At 42.9% G+C, this 19,808-nt stretch overlaps 1 protein-coding gene across 6 annotated transcripts in view; it reads left to right on the forward strand.

Annotated features, from left to right (window-relative positions):
* Positions 1 to 10,476: 10,476 nt before the first annotated feature.
* PPP1R9A (protein phosphatase 1 regulatory subunit 9A) overlaps positions 10,477 to 19,808 on the forward strand; it is a 127,742-nt gene continuing 118,410 nt past the window's right edge. For 5 of the 6 annotated variants that reach the window (XM_054274334.1, XM_054274336.1, XM_054274338.1 and 2 more), the window contains exons 1-2: positions 10,753 to 10,890; positions 11,995 to 13,666. In XM_054274334.1, coding sequence (XP_054130309.1) covers positions 12,215 to 13,666 — 1,452 coding nt within the window. In that variant the 5' untranslated portion in view covers positions 10,753 to 10,890; positions 11,995 to 12,214. Of the gene's footprint in view, positions 10,518 to 10,752; positions 10,891 to 11,994; positions 13,667 to 19,808 lie in introns of those variants that run through there. The other variant, XM_054274335.1, reaches the window with a different exon arrangement.

Raw genomic sequence — 19,808 nt, forward strand, 5'->3', positions numbered from 1 at the left:
ACGAAAAACACAGACTGCTCTGTATGCCTCCTCTTTAAAATTTCTTGTGTTACAGATGAATCAGTTAGTGAAAAATTTATGATTCATTCCTAGAAAAAAATTTCTTGAACTTCCCCACCTATGTGGCCCGAGGGTCATACCCCTACTGACTTATGTCCTAGCAAGCTTTCTCATTTCACCAGCAAGAAGTTCTTAATTTTCTTTTTGATATTGCATCCACGAGGCTCTTGTTATTGAGTTATTGCTGAAATGGAAGGCATGATCAGACTCAAGATTTCTGGCATTGCAGTCTGACTACAAGCACAGCTGGTAAGTATCATGGTTAATCACATATTCTGTGGTACAAAGTATTACAGGGAGTTTTAGTCTGAGAAATACTGTGTATCTTAGTAATGCTATTAATTGCAGATGGTTGGATATTTAATTTCAAATTTATGCTTTTCAAGCTCACTACAAATGAAAGAGAAAAGGCAAAATGTTATACAAGTCTGCATGGTCAGTGATTTCCATCAGTGCTGAATCAGATGGTTTACATCTACCAAGATGTAGATGTACAGTCTGACAAGGAAGGAGAAAGAACAGAAGTGGGCAGGAGGCTGATTTTCTCAAAGAGCAATGTAGCAGAAGTCATTGCTGGCAATTAGATATTTTGATAGAGCAAAGCCTTCAGTGAAAGAAGGCAGTAAAAAATAAAGGCCTCAGCTCTGAGATTCTGAATCCTTGAACTTCCTGCTGGCATTGTTTGCTAGACTTCAGACCACAAGGGCAAAAAGGATGCTATGTATAAATGGGGAAAATAGCACAGACAATTTTTCTAAAACTTATCAGTATGAAAAGGCCCATAAAAATTAAGGGAGTGAGGGGAGCTGATTAGTTGCACTGAAGTCCTAAAGTGACTTGTCCATCCTGTCTTTTGATCATAATAGAGTTTTTTATTTTTTCTTTAGTAATTTGAGATAATTGTCCTTTTTTACTTGCCCTTTTGTATCACTACTGCATCCCAGTTTTCCTCAGCATACTAAAAGAAAGGTCTAAGTGACAATATATACATTTATATTCCCCTAAAGTATCTTTTCCTTCTTTTGCCTTGCCCCCCGCAGTGTTCAATATATTTCCCAATTTTTGTTCTTTTGCCAACATGTAGTTCTGCTGACTATTTAGTGACCTCAGTATTATAGCAGTACTGAATGCAAGCTTCAGAAAATCTTTTAAAAATGTAAAAAAGAAGTCTTTGGGGCATTTAAGAGTAATAGGACATGCTCTGGACAACAATCAGAAGGCCTGCCTAAAAATAAGTATTTTAGACCTATGCATGTGTTGTCCATATTTCTACCTTTACAGTTCAGGTTCAAAGTCCTAAACTTAACTATCAAACTAGTCAGTGCTTTCAGCAGTTTGGGAGATTTGCAGACATTTCATTTTCTAGTAATCAGGATACTTCAGTATACTCAGAAGGATATTTGCCATTCTCCTTAGTGCTTCACAGTGTTACTGAGTGGCCTCTAATTTTTAAACATAATGAATTCAAGAAAGCTGTAACATAATTTGATGATTTAAGATTCTTCACCCTGATTAAACAAAACAGGATTTGGTGTCTTGATACAATATAAATTTGTAGTAGTTAAGGCAGCAGAATTTCATTAGTGTTTTGTCTTTGCAGTGGAAAAGAATTTTTTCCACTTTTTTTTCTGGTTAGTTGTTTCAGTTGTCCTTTTAAACTTAAACAGGTAATACACTAGTGTGTCCTGTGTTCTGATACTTAGATGATTTTTATATTGAGAAGTCATAAGAAGTTTCCTCTTAACAAATGATCCATTCATGATAATGCCACCATCTGCTGTCCAGAGAGGATGAAGAGCAATGAAAACAAAAAATAGCAAAATCTCAAATTCCCTTACTAGGTGCAGACTCCCTCCAGCAATCCACAAATCTTCAGGCATCTGGCTCAGACTTGGCAGCTTTGTAATTGTGGGAAGTGAAAAATGATTGTACTTAAACTTATGCCTAGCATTCTCTTATTTTTTAGAAAGATAGTGAAATAGTAATGTGGGACCCATTTGCAGGCATGCATCTATGTATAGCTTCAGATGGCCTCCCCAAAGCACTTAAACTGCTGAGAACACCATGCATGGGCGAACTGTAGTGTTAGTGAATTTGGGATTTATTAAACTCCCACTCTCTCAGCTGTTTTGGAAAATTTGGTGCACTGTGTTCTTTTTCCTTCTCTGAATGGCACTGAGTATAACCAGTAGTAGCACCATGAGTTACTACTACCTCATGCTATATTAAATATCCACTTTCTTTCTTTCCTTGCACTGAAATAATGAAAGAATTTCTTTTTCTAATGACATCAGTCTCTTCACTGCCTGTATATGCTCTTGCAGAGCAGTTGTGCAAAGCTAATTGAGTAAGTTTTCAAGTACGGGGTACAAGGAAAATGTTCTCTTGTCCTCCCCCTCTCCCAGCCCAGTTGCTTGCCTGTTGTTTCTTGGTTCCTAGTGAGTCCTCTGCACAGTCTGGGAGGAGCACTGCCATGCAAGCTAATCACTCCCTTGTTCCTCTGCCTGAGCTGCTTCCTTCCTTTTTATTTTTAAAAATTTCTTTTCCTGTTCCAATTACAGCTGGAGTTACTGAAATATAAAGCAAAACTGTTCACCTATGGCTGGGGTTATTTGGGACTGATTAGATACAACTTACATGAACCAAAGCCAGTGATTTCATGCCTGGTAGGCATCACAGTCAAGGCACTGTGGAGTCCTCAAAGTTGCCTATATAGAGGTGTGGGCACATGCAGCTAACTTCTCTTTTGTAGAAACATTTTATTCCCTATCTGAAAATTCCACTACATCCCAAATAAATAAATAATAAGGGTCAAGTACTTTTGCTCCTCATGCACTCTTTATGACTTCCCTCTCAGATCAGACAGGTTGTTGTCAGTTTTGTACTCACCTGTATTTCCCTTCTGCCTCTTCCTCCTTACCATCTATTCCTAAATGTGATTTTTCTTTCACACTGCATGATGTGAAACTTATGCAGACTGCTGGGTAGAGGTAAACTAGTTTAGACCTCTGTAATCTCAATTCCCTTCATTCACCCTTCAGTCCAGTGCTACCCCCCACCCCTTCTTTACAGCCATTTTTCTTAGATGACAAGAAAGTGCTTAGAAGAGAGGTTGTGCATTTGTACAAGGTCTATTATGTAGAGTGATGCCACACGACACAGAGGAAAAACTAGTAACATGACCTCACTACACAGAATTTTCCCATAAATTGTATTTATGTAAAGTCCTTGGTAAAACAGTTGAAATTCTTCATCCTATTTCTTCTTGATTCTGCATCCCCTCCCATTCACTTGTTGTAGACTCTTGATTTTGGGATGTTTGCTTCTACTGAGCTATGAGGCATCCTGCTTGCAGCACTTGCTTTTGCTATTCACACACCGGCGCATAAAAATATTTATGTCCAAACCCTTCTATCAGCTTATTTACTAAGTGATCTTGTTATGCTGCTAAAGTGTGCATTATTCTACACCTGAATAAATGAAAACACCCACCCTTAAAAGGAGGCACTGGAATAATCCCTCAGGCCCGAGTGCCATTCAACAGATGCACCCCTGAGCTCTTAGGTCTCTTTGTCATTTCACAGTTAAGATACAAATTACCAAATCAGACCTTATTTGTTTAGTGAAAATGGATGGGTAGGTTGTATGTAAATATACCCTGCCTTGGTGGCAAGAGTTCTGTTTGCCTCTGGTTTCAACAGAACCTTTTCCTCCTGGTGACCAGGATCCATTACCGAAACCCACCATGCAAACACTTGCCAATACAGGTCACAGCTTCCCAGGGGCTGCTTCCCTTCTGAGAGAGGGTGCATCTACTTTGCTCTTGCCAGCAATATGAGTTGCATCAGAGCATTCCTAATCTAACACAGCTTTCCAGAATACAGCCCTTTTCTCCAAGGATAGGAAGTGGAGCTTCCAAAGCTTTCATTTTCCAGCTGTCTTGTGTGGATTCAGCCATTGACTTGACAGTGAAATGACAAGAGGCTTCCCTTGTCTAAAGATGCATGATGCACTTGCAGAGCAGCTAACAGAACATAACCCTGCAGAGCAATAGAGAAACTCAGCACTTTTCCCACCTTTTTAACCCGCATTTTTCCCCCTTGGCGTCTCCAGGCGGCTCGGACCGCGCTGTGCCGGGGGTGGCACCGCCCCTTCCAGCCGACGGGGGGCGCCAAAGAGCCGCTGGTCAGCGCCGCGTTTGGGCTCGAGTGTGGAAACCTCGGGTTTCTGTGAAACATCCCCAAAGTTCGGGGTCTGACCCGCTGTAAAACACCCCCCCAAAGTTCGGGGTCTGACCCGCTGTAAAACATCCCCAAAGTTCGGGGTCTGACCCGCTGTAAAACATCCCCAAAGTTCGGTGTCTGACCCGCTGTCAGCACCTGGGCTCCTGGGCTTGCTTTGCTGTTACCTTCGCGGCTTGATGGCTCTGCCTGTGCAAAACTGGCTCCCTTATAGCAGTTATTGCGGGGTGGTTTTGTCCTGGGCAGTGGCCCAGACCCTTCTAAAGCTTTTCTCTTCTCTATCGTGCAATTGCTTGTTCTGTTTCATGCAAATATTTATGTAATCCTTTCCCTCTATAATCCTATACTGATTAATGGGAGTTTCCCTTCCTTTCTTAAACATGGTGTAGTCAAATTTCTAGACTTTGATTCATTAATTCCTATGTTTTGTGTTTCAACCTGATGGCAGTGTTCTCATTTTTCTTTTCAATAGTGTGATCCCTTCTTGATTTCTCTTTCTCCTACTCCAGTGCTTTAGTGTTAGCACAGAACTAATGTAACCTCTACTTCTACAGTGATTGCAGCACTGTGATATTGTTTCTATGCTTTGGCAAAGAACACAGCTTTTCCGAAATAATGGAATATTTTTGGCTGGCCTATGTTCATTATCTGATACCATATAGAACACAATAATCAATCACAATAATCAATTTAATCACATTAAATTGACTACCAAATCTAGCTTTAAGAGAGAACTTTCACTTGATGATGCATTAGCAAGGTAGTACCTGTAAGGGAAGGGAGAAGAGAGTATATGACAGGTAACCAAGGCATGGGAAACAATATTTGGTGTTACATTCTACAAGTGACAGATAGCTGTTTTGATATAAACAGCTGTTTTATTATTTCTATTTCTTTAAATTACTAGATTTTTGTAAAGGAAAAAGGAGAAAAAAATTACACTAATACAATTTTAACAAGCCTATATTCATATTACCAAGAGGGTGTGGAACACAAACTACTAAAATGTGAGCTCAAGTAGAGGCATAAGCATCAGCTTCAGGGTGGAGCAACCCAGACAAATTTTTCCGACTTGGCAATAGATTGCATGCTGCAAAGCAGCAGTGGTGTGCTGTACTTTGTGAACTCTGGGCTCTGTTTCTCTCTCCAAGAAGACATCTGCTCTCTCTAGAATGTCAGTACAGGCTCCATAGTGTCACTGAATTTGAGCAGTGAGTTGGAAAACTGAACTTGCTGTCTTCTCTTCTTCATGGCCCAAAATGTAACCTGATTTGCCAAGGCAGAGACTCCTGAACTCAATGATCAGATTTGCTTCTGTATTATTTACTGACAGTGTCAAGTACACTCATAAGCTCTGATCACCGAGTATATTTCTCCCTCCTATCTTACTCTCTACTTACTTACTACTTACGCCCTTCTATCTTACTCTACTATGTATCTTAGAATGGATAAGAAATATTCTAATACTTAGATAATACTTTTGCACAGACTGCCAAACCCCATTATTTTCTGTATTCTAGATTCAGACTAGAATCTAGAATAAAGAAAACTACCTTTTCAATAGAAAATTAATGCTACAATAAGAAAATATTACCATGAAGATAAATTATTTAATTATAATTTTATATATATTGAATTATAATTTATATATTATATTTATTGAAATATAATTTATATAATAAGAGAATTATTGAATTATGGTAAGGTTCTCCACTATCTCTTATTTCTGCTCTTCTGGTTTGAAATAGTTGAATTAGTCACATTTTCAAGTCTGAATCTTTCCCAATGATGTTGGAGAGTTTTCTATACCATGTATCTACATATGATACCCGATGAATCAAGGTATGAGACAGGTATCATTCACCTTGGAGGATCTTACTCACTTTGTCAACTAATCTGTTTTATGTGATGCTTCCTAACAGTTTTCTTGCCTAGTAGTTTAATATAAATCGAATTTTGCCAGGACTGATTCTTAAAAATCCTAGCAGGTGAAACATTTTGTCTTTTCCATGAAATCATGTTTCTCTGCAACTAGCTGCCATTGTTCCAGTTAGGCTGGTAACTAATAGTTGTCTCTGTTGCGGTGAATATGCAGAGCTCAATATTGAGGACTCATGAGGGAAAGCTGTGTGAAATACAGCTTTTTTGACCATTCTTAAGATTTCTAGCTTTTAATGAAGGCACAACTACCATTTCAAAGTAAGCAGTTGTACACAGTGTATAATTCATGTTTTCCCTTCTTGAAAATTTGATTTTATTCTAGCCATAGCTGTGCATTTCTTAAATAATTTAAAAGCAGAATGTTTAAGAATGGATGTGAACGTCTCCTCAGAGTAACTGAGAAAAGGCTTTGCTAGTCTTAGTTTAGGCCTTCATATGCTAATATTTGCCTTTCTGATAAACTGCTAGAATACGCAGTTTTGTTATCATTAGCAGATTTTCTTCAGATCTTTCAGGACAAAGTTCTTTTTTTTGAAGCTATTCTTGATCTTTCAAGTAGTTTGACATGTTCTATGTAAAAACAGCACAATCTTCTGAAGCTGCCAAATTACTGATATTAATGAGCTCCCATTTTTAACTATTAATGGCTTCCTATATAAAACAAAGACAATTATGGCAATCACAGATTGCTCATGTTTGAAACTACAGGTTATCAACCTTTTATTGTAGCTGTTTGTTGTATATTTTAATCTCTGCCACTCTAGTTATGGGGAACTGTGACTTGAATGCATCTTATCTGCCAAAATGTAAGTATTTGGTTCAGACCAGATATTTTTCTTTAAGCTGGATTACATAATATGAATTCATGGGAACTGTGAAAAAATAGAACTCAATTCTGTTTATGTTGTGATATATATGTATAACAAAAAAAACCTCCTCCCCACTAATGGCTTGGCAGGATAGCAGAGAGGATTTCTTGGCCAAAGATCAGATGAAATAAATAGTTTCCATTTCTACGTGAACAGACAGACATTATCTTGTAAGTCTTGAAAGACACTGACAGGAGACAAATGATGGAATGACTTATTTCTTTTGCCTGAGCCATGTGGAAAAACTTGCATTGCTGTTCTGCTGTGCAAATAAATCACAATCACAAAAAAAGTTGAGTGGCTTAAAAGTAGAGAAGTGACTTGAAACAACACATCAGTGACATCCAAAATAAATATAGCAAGTAAAAATTCACACATATAGAGTAAACAGAAAACCAACTGTTTTCAGTATTGTGGGACTGCACCAAAACTGGTTTTAAAAGATACTGGGTATAATTTAGTCATGCCAATAAGATTAAACAACTTGGGTCTCTCCCTGCCAGATGTGAGAATTCAGAATCATTTGAATGGAGTTGTTACTGCATTGCAAGTAAAATGATTGTCACACTTTATTGCATGTAAATACTAAACTGAACAGATTTTAAATTCCCATTGGTTGGGAAATTGAGTAATTCTATAGCTCCAGTGAAATTACTCTGATTTTATACTAACATAGTAAGGAGTCCCTTGGTCTCTTATCTTCTCTAAAGCATGCTGTGCAGCATTTTAATATTGCTCAGGAATTAATAGAAATATCAATCATACTTTAGCAAAGCCTAAAAATACTTTCTAGTCAAATGGATTATCTCAAAAGTACTGAAAATGTGCAAGGACACACAATTCTGACATTTATAGTTAGATATATGGCTATGGTAATAAATGAAGAGATTGTCTTAAAAGGCAATATAACAATTGAAATTAATTCAAACTCATTATTCTAGAACTAATAATAATAATAATAATAATGTTGCACGTGAGCACTGTGTGAATAAGGATGTAGATTGGATTTTTTAAGTGATTATATTGTAAGTTTGAATAACTTAGATGTCAGTGACCAAAGCTGAACATCTAAATAGGGTCCCAACTGTCTGATTTGGCAGCCAAAATTTCCAGTAGTTTCTGTACATTTTGGCTGCAATGAACCTGAGGTGATATTGAAGGAACATGATATTACTTTAAATAATTTGGCACTAGATTCTGTTTCAAAGCTGCACATTTATGTTTTCTACCAACAGCACATTTAAGGAAAACATAAATGTAATATATTATCTCTCATTGTGGAAAACTTGAGATTTAATGTGCATTGCTTCTATAAGCATCAGTGAGATGTCTTACTTCCTTACTTTCTACTAAAGTATAATATAGAGGTAGTTTGCACTATTCTGCCATGAAGGAATACAACTATTCTCTTGGGTATATTATTTCACGTGTGTAAATTTCACATGGGTAAGAAGTGACCATCTTGTTTGCACATTTTCTAACTTTTGTTAGAAAATGAATTTAAAGGACTTCACTTATGCTGATAAGGTAGTGGATATTTTTCTAATTATCTTTATATAATTAGATGTGAATTAGCCTCTTTAAGATTGTCTGAACTGTTTCATTGATTTTTTTTAATGTTTGCTTGTGTCTCTTTTTTTGGTGGTGTGTGGGAATTATAAAACTCTAAACATACATATCTGGTACATGCTAAGGTCTTTAACAGCCCTACATCCTTAGCAAAAAATCACAAAGGAAATAAAATGTTTAAATTTCTGCCTTGTGTCTCTATTCTTCTTCAATGACACCTGAAGTTCTGTTAACATATTTTTATATCCAAAAGTCAAGCGGCTCTCTAGGTGTTCCTACAGCTTCATGTCTACAAAGTCATACCAATAGAAATACACTGAGAGAGGCTGTGTTGGTTTGTGGTTGGATCCAGGACTGCAACAAGGCTGGGCCTCAGATTTGTTGTAATATCTGATTTTTAGAATTTAATAGGTTATGTCTTGCTTATTGCAAGAAAAAAAGTTGCAATATTTTCAGTCCTTGTGCAGTGAATCCCCTGTAGGACTTCTGATTGCAAGGAACTGCAAAAAAGTAATTCCTTCATTCTTCTGCTTTGGAACATGATCTTGGAAGGGGAGCTTTTTGTGACTGCTTTGAAAGCTCAGGGGCTGCTTGTATCTTGGTGCATTACATATTTCATCAATCTCCTTTTCTCCCTGCTGTGTTGGGTACAGCACAGCCTTGCTCAGCAGCCTGCAGGACATCCAGAATCCCCCAGCTCCTCCCGAGGCTTCATGAACCTGAGCCGGGGCAGTGCAGTGCGCCAGGACAGGCTCCTGCCAGCAGTGGGGAAAATTCTGAAACGCCCTCGCTTCTGTTCCTGGCCTCTGGCATATATATTTATCAAAATGCTGTTTCCAATCTATACGTTTTGTTGTTTGCCTGTCAATATTCATGCTGGTTATTTAAACTTTATTGAGGCAAACAGTCATGTGCTGCATCCCCATGGTACCAAACAGCTAGAGATTGACACCTGTGAATGCTTCAGTAGTATGGTACCAATGCAAAACTAATGAATTAAGTTTGTGGATTTATATACCTCATTTTTTTTATTTCCAGTCACCACTGTCTTGCTTCTGTACACATAATAATTAGTTTTCAGACTTTGCATTGTACATCCCCAGGCCATTTTTGGATATTTATGCAGTTACTTCCACGAACTTTGCTTAGGAGTTGCTATGTGATTAACAGTCATTACCTTCCCGGATTGCCCATTTTACAAATTACCTAGGGATTCCATGTTCTGCAATTAAGTTTTCTTATTACCTTTATAAAGCCAAAACGTTTTTGTGGTGAACTCGCCTAGCTAACAAACAACAAAGGCTTTGTGGTTGCGCTCCAAAGATGATCCTCGTCCCTGTCAGCAGCTGCCAGAACAAGCCATGCCCACGGAGCTGAGAGCGGCTCTCCGGGGTTTGTCAGCAGCACGCTCCTCGCTCGGGCAGCCTGGGCGAGCGGGTGAACAGCGGGGCAAGGAGCACGGCGGCTCCTGATCTGCAGGGAGCTCTCCGTGCGCCTCGCGCCCCGCGGGCTTCCTGCAGCGGGAAGGCGCGGGGGCTTTCCCGGGACCCGGGACGCTGCCCCTCCCGCGCGGGGGCGGGCACGCTGTCTACTCCGACACGGGCGGGTGCCGGGCGGGCCCGGTCCGTGGGGGTCAGGCTGGAAACGAGGGTTCCAGGGCAGAGAAGAGCGGGATAAACCGGGGCGGAGGCAGGCACCGGGACTCGGCGCCGGCGGCGTGGCCGCGGCCCGGCCCGTTCTCCGCCTCTCGGCAGTCACCGCCCGGGGCCGGACTGCAGCGGGCTGGCCGCCTCCCCCGCCCCGCCGGCGGAGCGAACCACTGCGGCTCGCCGAGGAGGTGAGGCACCTGTCACCGCGGGCGGCGGCGGCGGCGGGCGGCCCCGCGGCGGGAGGCGGCGGCGGCTCGGGGCGCGTCCGGCGGCGGGGGCGCGGCGGGGGCGCGGCGGCGGAGGGGCGGGCGGCGGCGGGAGCGCGGCCGCGGCGGCCACGGTGCCTCATCCTCCCCCGCGCCGCGCCGCGGGTGTGCGCGCGGAGCCGTGTCCGTGCCCCCGCTGCCGCCGCCGCCGCCGCTGCCTGCAATGGCGTTGAGGCGACGCGGCGGCTGCTGCCTCCTGTCAGGCGGGCGGCGGCAGCGGCCGCTCTGCGCAGAGGAGGCGCGGGGGCAGCGCTGAGCCGGGCGGCCGGGGGAGTCCGTCGCGGCTGTCGGCTGGGTAAGGCGGCGTGCGCGCTCGGCGGCACGGGTACGGGGCTCCGCGGGGAACGGCGCTGGCACCGGGCTTTTGTTTCGCGGGGGCGGCGGGCTCTGCCCGGGCACTGCCCCGCCGCAAGGTGCTGCCGCCCGAGGCCCCGCGGCTCCGGCCCGCCGGGGCGGCACGGCTGCCCGAGGAGGAGCCGCCGCGGGGCTCCAGCGCTGCCCTCTCGGGTTGAGTTTATTGCGTCCGGCGAGGGCTGCACGGCTCGCCGAGGATCTCTGCCGTGTGGTCTTTCAGTCGCCCGTGGCGATCGGCGGGAGCGGAGCGGGAGGTGCGCGGGGACGGGCGCGTCGCTCTCGGTGCGGCGGCCGCGGGCTCCCGGTACCGGCACCGGCACCGTGTGTGCAGCGGCCAGAGTGAGGCGTCCCCGCCTCGGCGGCGGCAGCGCGGCAGGGCGAGGGCTGGGGAGCAGGAACGGAGGGGAAGGGAGAGGGGATTGGCTCGGGAGACCCCCGGGGTGCCCTTCGCTGGGCTGCGGGAGCCGGGCATGAGCCCCTGGGGCCGCGCCGTGCGAGCGGTCCAGCCCCCGGCTCCGTTTCTGCATCTCCGCGTTGGTACCTCCGGGGTCTTCCAGGCGATAAAACCTCTGCCCGTGACGAGGGGTAACTTTCTCTAACGGGATTTCACTTCCACTGTCAGCTGTTAACTTAGGGTGCAGTTTTTGTATTCCCTCGAGCTGATGTTTAATTTGCCTTTCTAAGCAAATTATCTTTGATCATGTTTCTACCATTATGTTTCTCTGAGCGAGCAAGGATTGTCTTGCAGTGCCTCATATTTCATGTCACATTGCCTTTCCTTTGCGTGCATATTTGTGCCATGATACTATACTTGTGAATGGAAAGCTGTGATTATTTGCTCTTTCACTATGATGTTATAGATTATAAATTATGCAACAGTCAATTTGAAAAAGTTGGTAATGGCAAGTTTTCACATGTCTGTGCGCTGTTGGTTTGTATTTTTTTTTGCTAGTTTTTTGTAAACATATCAGAAAATGGTAAATGGAAATTGTGACAGACTTAAAGTACCTGACATGGTTTCAGAAAACCCTCCTTTCTATTGCAGGTTAAATCAGCCCTTGTTCTTGAGAGTCCTCAGTCGTGCTCCTTTGTCAAAATTGACCGTGTGCATTAAGACATTTGCCTCCAGATCTGTCAAGTATGGTCCTGCTGAAGGGCAGTGGCCCCTGAGGAAAAACACTCCTCAAGCAGAATCTGCTGTGGCAAACTACTGAGAGCAGTACCACAGAAACTATGCAGGCAGGTTTCACACTCCTGAAGTAAACATGATGAAAACAGAGTCTTCAGGAGAAAGATCCACCCTCCGAAGTGCCTCTCCTCACAGAAATGCTTACAGGACTGAGTTCCAGGCGCTGAAAAGCACCTTTGACAAACCGAAATCCGATGGAGACCAAAAAACGAAAGAGGAAGGAGAGGCCTCACAGAGCAGGGGAAGGAAATATGGCTCAAATGTCAATAGGATCAAGAACTTATTTATGCAGATGGGCATGGAGCCCACTGAAAGTGCTGGAGTTGCCCCTAAAACCAGGGGAAAGGGTGGCCCTCCATCACCTCAAAGACGAATTAGGCCCAAAGAATTTGTAGAAAAAGCAGATGGTTCAATCGTAAAGTTGGAATCCTCTGTGTCTGAAAGGATAAGTAGATTTGACACTATCCATGATGGTCCTTCCTATTCCAAGTTTACTGAAACTCGGAAGATGTTTGAGCGAAATGCTCATGAAACAGGACATTCAAATCGCTATTCCCCAAAGAAAGAGAAAATCATTTCTAATGAACTTCCAGATGAGTGGTGCAGCTCTAAGTCTAACAGAGGCAGCATGGATTCACTGGACAGTCTTAGCCCAAGGACAGAGACTGTCTCTCCAACTGTGAGTCAGCTCAGTGCAGTTTTTGAAAACACTGACTCACACAGCGTAAACACAGAAAAGTCAGAAAACAACGAAGAGTACTCTGTAACTGGTCACTATCCACTAAACCTCTCATCTACTGTCACAAATATCTCCTCCCCAGTTGCAAACCTTGAGGGTTTCAGTCCTTTGAAAGAGGCCAGCACGTGGTCTCCCCCAGCCAAACAGAGTACAGGTGTGATGTCTGTTGAGAACTCTCAGCAGACTAACACTTCTTCCACACCGAGACAGAAAGTGTCCACAGGCACTTTGGCAGGTTCAAAAACAACTGAAGAAATAAAAAAGAGCACAGAGGCAAGTGCTGATTCTGTTGAGAGTTCTGCAACAGGTCAACAGGATTTGGTTGGTGTGCTTGACAGCGAAAGATCTGTGGACAGCTGTGCTAGGAGTAAGTCAAAAACAGAGACAGGAGTTTTGGTGCAACAGAAGGAACAGTCAGAACACACAGAAGATATCTTTGATCAGCCTGAAGCTGCAGAGTTAACAAGAAATGTGGCTGCAGGTGGTGATTTTGCCACAGATGCTACTGAGTCCCATTATGATGAGGAAGGTGAAAAAGATGGGCATGAAGATGTGAATAATTTTCAGAGTTCCCATGTGTACATGCATTCTGACTACAATGTGTATCGGGTACGATCCAGGTATAATTCTGACTGGGGAGAGACAGGTACAGAACAGGATGATCTGGATGACAGTGATGAAAATAACTGTTATGAACCTGATATGGAATATTCTGAAATTAATGGATTGCCAGATGAAGATGAAATCCCAGCCAACAGAAAAATACAGTTTAGCCGGGCTCCAATTAAGGTACAGTTTCTTATGTTCCTGTTTTTTTTGCAGTTTGGTTTGTTTTCAAATGCAGCTTTGTTTGAAGGAGATTTTGGCATTTGATCTTGGCTCCAGAAATATTTCAGAGGATCTTTTGATACATGTCTTTATTGCAGTCAGTGAACATAATCTTAAATGAAGTAAGGCTGCTGAGCTCTGATGAGCTTGTCTCATTTCCTAGATTTTCTGATGGCTGACTAAACCAGCAGAATTTGAGCATGACAGCTGGGCTTGTGAAGTTCAAGAATTTTGCCATGCATATTTTGACTTCTATGACTGCACTGTAACCATTGTGAAATGTCAGTGTGGGTATTTGGTGACTTTTATGCTGCTTGTTTGATTTCATTTGAAATCGCAGCTTCTTGAGATCGAAAGACTTTTCCTTAGCTTTCAGCAGATTCTTAAAGTACCTGTCCTGAAGTACAGTGTGATCCTGTAATGTTAATATTCCAGATCTCAGTTAGTATCATCTTTTGTAGTAGCACTCTCATTTATTTAAAACTTCTAAAGCATTTATAAATCTGTAAAGAGAGTATATCTTAGTGCTACAGAAGGGTGAAATCAATTGACTGAAATATCTAGTGAAGGGTGTGCTTTTTGCAGAGCTGTTATGGTTTGTTTTTAAGTACCTTAAATTACCACTAAGAATGTTGTTTCCAGTGCTTTTCAGTTCAAGAAGGAATAACTAGTTAATGGCTTGTTAAGTTTTGTTGTACCAGCTTTTCACTGCTGAGTCTCAGGGTTAAACATAAAAGTATTTTACTTGCAAGTAGGTTTTAGTGCATGTATGTGATGGTTTGACCGTGGCTGGAGATGCCACATGTCTGTAATGGACAATTCAAAACCATAGCAATTATTGCAGAAATGGCTTCTTGAAGCAGAAATATATCATGGAGTACTTGAAATGTAAGAATTTTAAAATTAAAAATGTGTAATTGAAGTTGACTGTTTTCCTTGTGTGATTTTAGCAATGAAAATTACTAAGTCAATGAACAGAAGTGCCAGTGTTAAACTCAAAATAATGTGATTTACAAAATCTACATTCACACTGCCTGTGGTTTAAAGTAGAGTGGGATGTGTATTGTGATATGAAGTTTTCATCTGAATAAAGCAACCAGATTTTCATATCTGTTTATCATGGGGTGGAGTACAAAGAACTGTCTTGCTTCATGCTTTGAAAAGAGGATTTTTACACTAAAAGAAAGAAAATATTCCAAGGCAAGATATGGATTTTTTTAATAATTTTAGTTTTTTAGTGTTCTATTCAGGCTTGCATCGTGAACCAAAAATTCTAAGTATTTTTGCTCCTTCTTGATTGTTCCCATAATTTAAGTACCAGGTTTTCTTGAACTCTTGGAGGGAGATGCAGTGGGGAAAACCTTGATTACAAAGGAAGTTGTCCCCTCCACTGCTTTCCGGCTCAAGCAAGGTGTACAAGGTGTACTAACAGACAAGATGATGTTCTCTCTTCTGAAAGATCTGCCAGTTGTTTATGATGGTTCCAACAGATGAAAATCCAGAAAGTGATTTTATTCTTGAGATGGTCAGAGTTTTCTGCTGTTTCTGAAAGAGCTAATAGTGACATTTTTATTTCAGTGTATTGCTGTTTGAATCATGCTGTCATGCCAGGTGCTCTAAGAGCATTTTCTCAATTATTAGTATTTTTTCTTTTCTTTTCAAGTTTTTTATGCTATATTTATTTCAGATTACATATTGTACAGTAATAATAGTCCATCAGGAAAATGCTCTAGAAGTAATTTTTGTAAATAATTAAAAGAGCACATTTGTCATGGGTTTAAGCATAAAGCACTCTTTAAAAGCTTATCCAAAGTAAACAAATCACTGCTTTAATTATTCTGGCATCTTTATTGTAGATAGGAAGAAAAAAGAATAAAAGCTGTGCTGGGAGAGAACACTGTAGGAGGGCTTGGGAGATCCCCTGCTTTTTGTCCTGGTGCCTCCAGTGCCTGCAATCTGTTTGTCATGTGGGGAAGCAGAAGTGAGACCATGTGGAAGGGTGGCCCTAGCAGGAGGAACTGCAGCTAAAGTTGCAGAAAATTAAACACTGCCTCTGGAGCTGTGCTCCCTTCTCTGTGCAGTTCCCTCAGCAGAGTGAAGCCGTGTAGGCCAGGGCAGGCTGCCAGGGCCCCCAGGTCACTGTCAGGGCCCCCAGGTCGCTGCCAGGGCCCCCAGGTCAGTGCCAGGGCCCCCAGGTCTCTGCCAGGGCCCCCAGGTCAGTGCCAGGGCCCCCAGGTCACTGCCAGGGCCCTCAGGTCACTGCCAGGGCCCCCAGATCAGTGCCAGGGCCCCCAGGTCTCTGCCAGGGCCCTCAGGTCTCTGCCAGGGCCCCCAGGTCAGTGCCAGGGCCCCCAGGTCACTGCCAGGGCCCTCACGTCACTGCCAGGGCCCCCAGGTCACTGCCAGGGCCATGAGATCACTGCCTGGCCATGCCACCGCGGGCAGGGACCCAGGAGGGGCAGCTGGAGAAGCCCCTGGAGGGTCCTTGTGGCTCCTGGGTCCCTGGGCTCCTGCGCTCCTGGGACACGCTGCTGGGAGGTTGGAGCTGGCTCTGGCAGGAGCTTTCTGAGCAGCCCAGCTATGATGAGCAGTGCAGGCGGCAAGAGGGACTTGTGTTCTGTCCCCTCACACGGTGCCAGCGGATGAACTTACCCTGTCACTCCCTGTGCCCCATCTGTTACACTGGGATGTTGCATCTGACCGAATAGGCAGCAACTGTTTAGGGATTTTTCTGTTCTACACAATTTTTTATGTTAGTGGGCATGACTGGTTTCATTAATACTTAGCTGAACATCCTCTCATGCATGGCATGATTGCAAGAGAGGAAAATAAAAAGCAATATAGGAGTGTTTTCTGAACTGTTGGAAACTGATTTGTCTTTATGAAAATGATGCAATTTGTACTTGACTATTTTGCTAGATAGTGGTGTGCAAAGTCCAACCCAAACTCTGGATGTTTAGCATTGATTTCAGTATTGTACCATCACTCTCCTCCTACAGGAGAATTCTGAAATAATTAACAAAGTTGGCATTTGAATGTGTGAACTGTCGAATCAGTGGGTAGTTATTGCCATAAAGTTGTTACTTGAAGATCTCAGCAGGTTTAGGTAAACATCTTTGGACTATTTTTCTATGTGATTTCTTCAGGCAGACGTGTAAGAGACTTTTTTGTTGCTTTAAGGGTAATGCTGAGGACTATGAGAAGAAATGAAATATAGGTAGAAGGATAAATAAATAAAATCTTACCAGACTGATAAAGACTGAATTCTGCTTGTCTCCCAAACAGGAAAAAGGCTGATTTATTGAGAAACTCACTATCAAGAGGAAGACTCGAATCAATGCATGCAGGAAATTCTACTGTGTTACAGTCTGTAATTTTGCTATCACAGATCCCATGCTCCATGGGCCATTTGCTCTGCTCTAGGATGATGGCATACATTTGCTGATTTCATCTCTGTTGAAAGTCCCTTTAGGAGTGGGTGACTACCCAGAGGCCACTCTAGGCTTGGAGAGTTTCTAGGTATTTGGAGTGAGGTGTTGCTTGTGTGAGCAGTTGTGTGTGTCTGTGGGAGCTTAAATCAGCTTGGTGCTGTTAATAAAAAGGAGTACAAAAGGGCCCAAGAGTGGCAGTGGACACTGCAGTGGAGTGTGTTGCTAAACAAGGGATGTGAACACTTCTGTAGCTGTTCATATGACTGTTTATGTAGTGATATAGAGGCCTTTATCAGCACTGGCCTGCTCTTGTGTTGAGGTATTGTGTTTGTGCTCAGGGGTAGAACTGAAGCTCTCCAGGGCAAGAGCACGAGGTGAAAAAGTTAAGTAAATGGGATAAAGAAAAACATACCCTGGTTTTTCCAGGGATACTTTGCTACCAAAGAAACAAAACAACATCCCCCACCCCACCTACCCCTGCCCCCAGCACCCGTAACACTCACTGTTTTGTTGGTTTTCATTGGGTTTTGCAGGGTTTCCTGAGGATTGGGTCATGTACTGCTTCCCAGACACTGTGGGCTAATTGGGCAAGGTTTGCCTGTAACGCAGAATTCATTAGCTTGAGGCTTTCCACACCCTAGGAAATGGAAATGTATTGATTGTCCAAATCATAAGTTGTTTTTTGAGCTGTGTTTTCTCCATCCTGGGTAGAATTAGGATGAAGAGTAATGTTCACCTTTTCCCTTTCCAAGTCCATAGTTTCTGCTGCCCTGGTAGCTAATGGCTGCATCTTCAGTTGGTGCCTGATTCTGGCACCAGGTACACGTTAAACCATTTAAAGCTGTTAACAGCAATTTGTGTCTCCTGCTGAGCTTCCTTTTGCAACCTTCTGCTCCACTGATTCTGTCCCACCAGCCAAGGGCCTGGGTATTATGTGATCACACCGTATGGCAGGCAGCAGGGGACTCGTGGTGCTGCAAGGGGGTTTGGCCCAGGCTGCTGCTGCAGTTTTTAGCATTCTGTAAAGCTTCCTTAGGGTGCAGTAGTGAAGGGACATCTCTGCAGACCTCTCTTGAGTTTTGGGGGTAGGTGGAAGAGAGGGGAACATGAAAGAAGATAAATAGCAAATGGCTCTTCCATCCTTCTGCTAATTCCATATGAAGAGAATGTAATCACTAGTGCCCATGCCTCCTATTGTGCTTCCTCTCTCTTGTCAGGCAGCATGACTGGATTTTATACCTCACAATATTTCAGTTTTCTAGGTCATGTCTTGTTCAGATGGTCTTCCAGAATTGGAACTTGTACTTTTTCTCTCACCTTTGAAGGAAATTTACAAGTGCTGTGATTATAGTTTAGTGTAGAACATAAATGAAATTTGTATTTAACAGTTCCTTTGAAATTTTTTTTACAAACTTCTTATAAAAATAATTTCAAGGAATGAGTCTTTCTTTCAGTTATTCCTCATTTCTGAGGGGACCTGAAAGATCATTTTGTTCCACCTCCCCTGCCATGGGCAGGGACTCCTTCCACTAGTTGGAGTTGCTCAGCTCCATCCAAGCTGGCCTTGAACATTTCCAGCGTTGGGGTGTGCACAGCTTCTCTGAGTAACATGTTCCAATGTCTCACTACCCTCACAGTAAAGAATCTTTTCCTAATACGTAATTTAAACTTACTCTCTTTCAGTTTGAAGCTATTCCCCCTTGTCCTGACACAACAAGCCCTTGTAAAATGTAGCCCTTTTCTTGTAGGCTCCCATCAGCTATTGAAAGGCTGCAATTTGGTCACTCCAAAACCTTCCCTTTTCCAAGCTGAACAATCCAAATTATCTCTGCCTTTCCTCATAGGAAAGGTGCTCCATCACTCTAATCATCTTAGTGGCCCTGCTCTGGACTTGCTCCAACAGGTCCATGTCCTTCCTGAACTGGGACCCCCAAAGCTGGGTGCTGTGTTTAGGTGGGGTCTCTCTCACCAGGACACGTTTGGCTCTCTGGGCTGTGAGTGCACATGGCTGGGTCGTGTCCAGCCTCTCATCCACCAGCACCCCAAAGTCCTTGGCAGGGCTGCTCCTGGTCTCTTCACTCCCCCAGCCTACATTGATACTAGGGGTTGCCCCAAGAAAATGTGTTCAGGAATGTAAATAGTGGCAGAGAAAGAATCTGAAACAATCTGGCACTAATTACGTTGGAAATATTTAATCTAAAATATCATTATTCTTTATATAATAGCCATCATAATAAAGTACGCTGAAAGCACTTTCAAGTCTTAGAGTAAAAAAGAAGCATTTCTGTGCTTGATGCAATGCTCCATATTGTATTTATCTGTTGTTAAAATGTTGATGAACTATTTTGGATCATAGGAGAAGGTTACCCATCCACAGGCACTCTGCAGTCCAAACTTGTCATTTCTATGTGTGTTTTACTTAAATGAATACTGAGTTGGATTTTGATGATCTCCACATTTTCCACCCCCAGTGAGCCTGTGATTTTATAAATAAAATAGTCACAGTGCACATTAGGACACTTGTTGTTTAAGGCAAATATGGAAGACAGGAGTTGCAGAAAGACACTGAAGCTTTGTTAGATTGAAGTCATTACAGAATCTGAGGAATTCATCCACCTTTTGAATGGGTTAATGGTGAAGACTTACAGATAAAAAAAGATGCATAGCTCTTT

Source organism: Melozone crissalis, unplaced genomic scaffold, assembly GCF_028551555.1.
Source record: "Melozone crissalis strain CALT ecotype California unplaced genomic scaffold, PUWL_Pcris_2 ptg000016l_1, whole genome shotgun sequence".
Taxonomy (NCBI): Eukaryota; Metazoa; Chordata; class Aves; order Passeriformes; family Passerellidae; genus Melozone; species Melozone crissalis.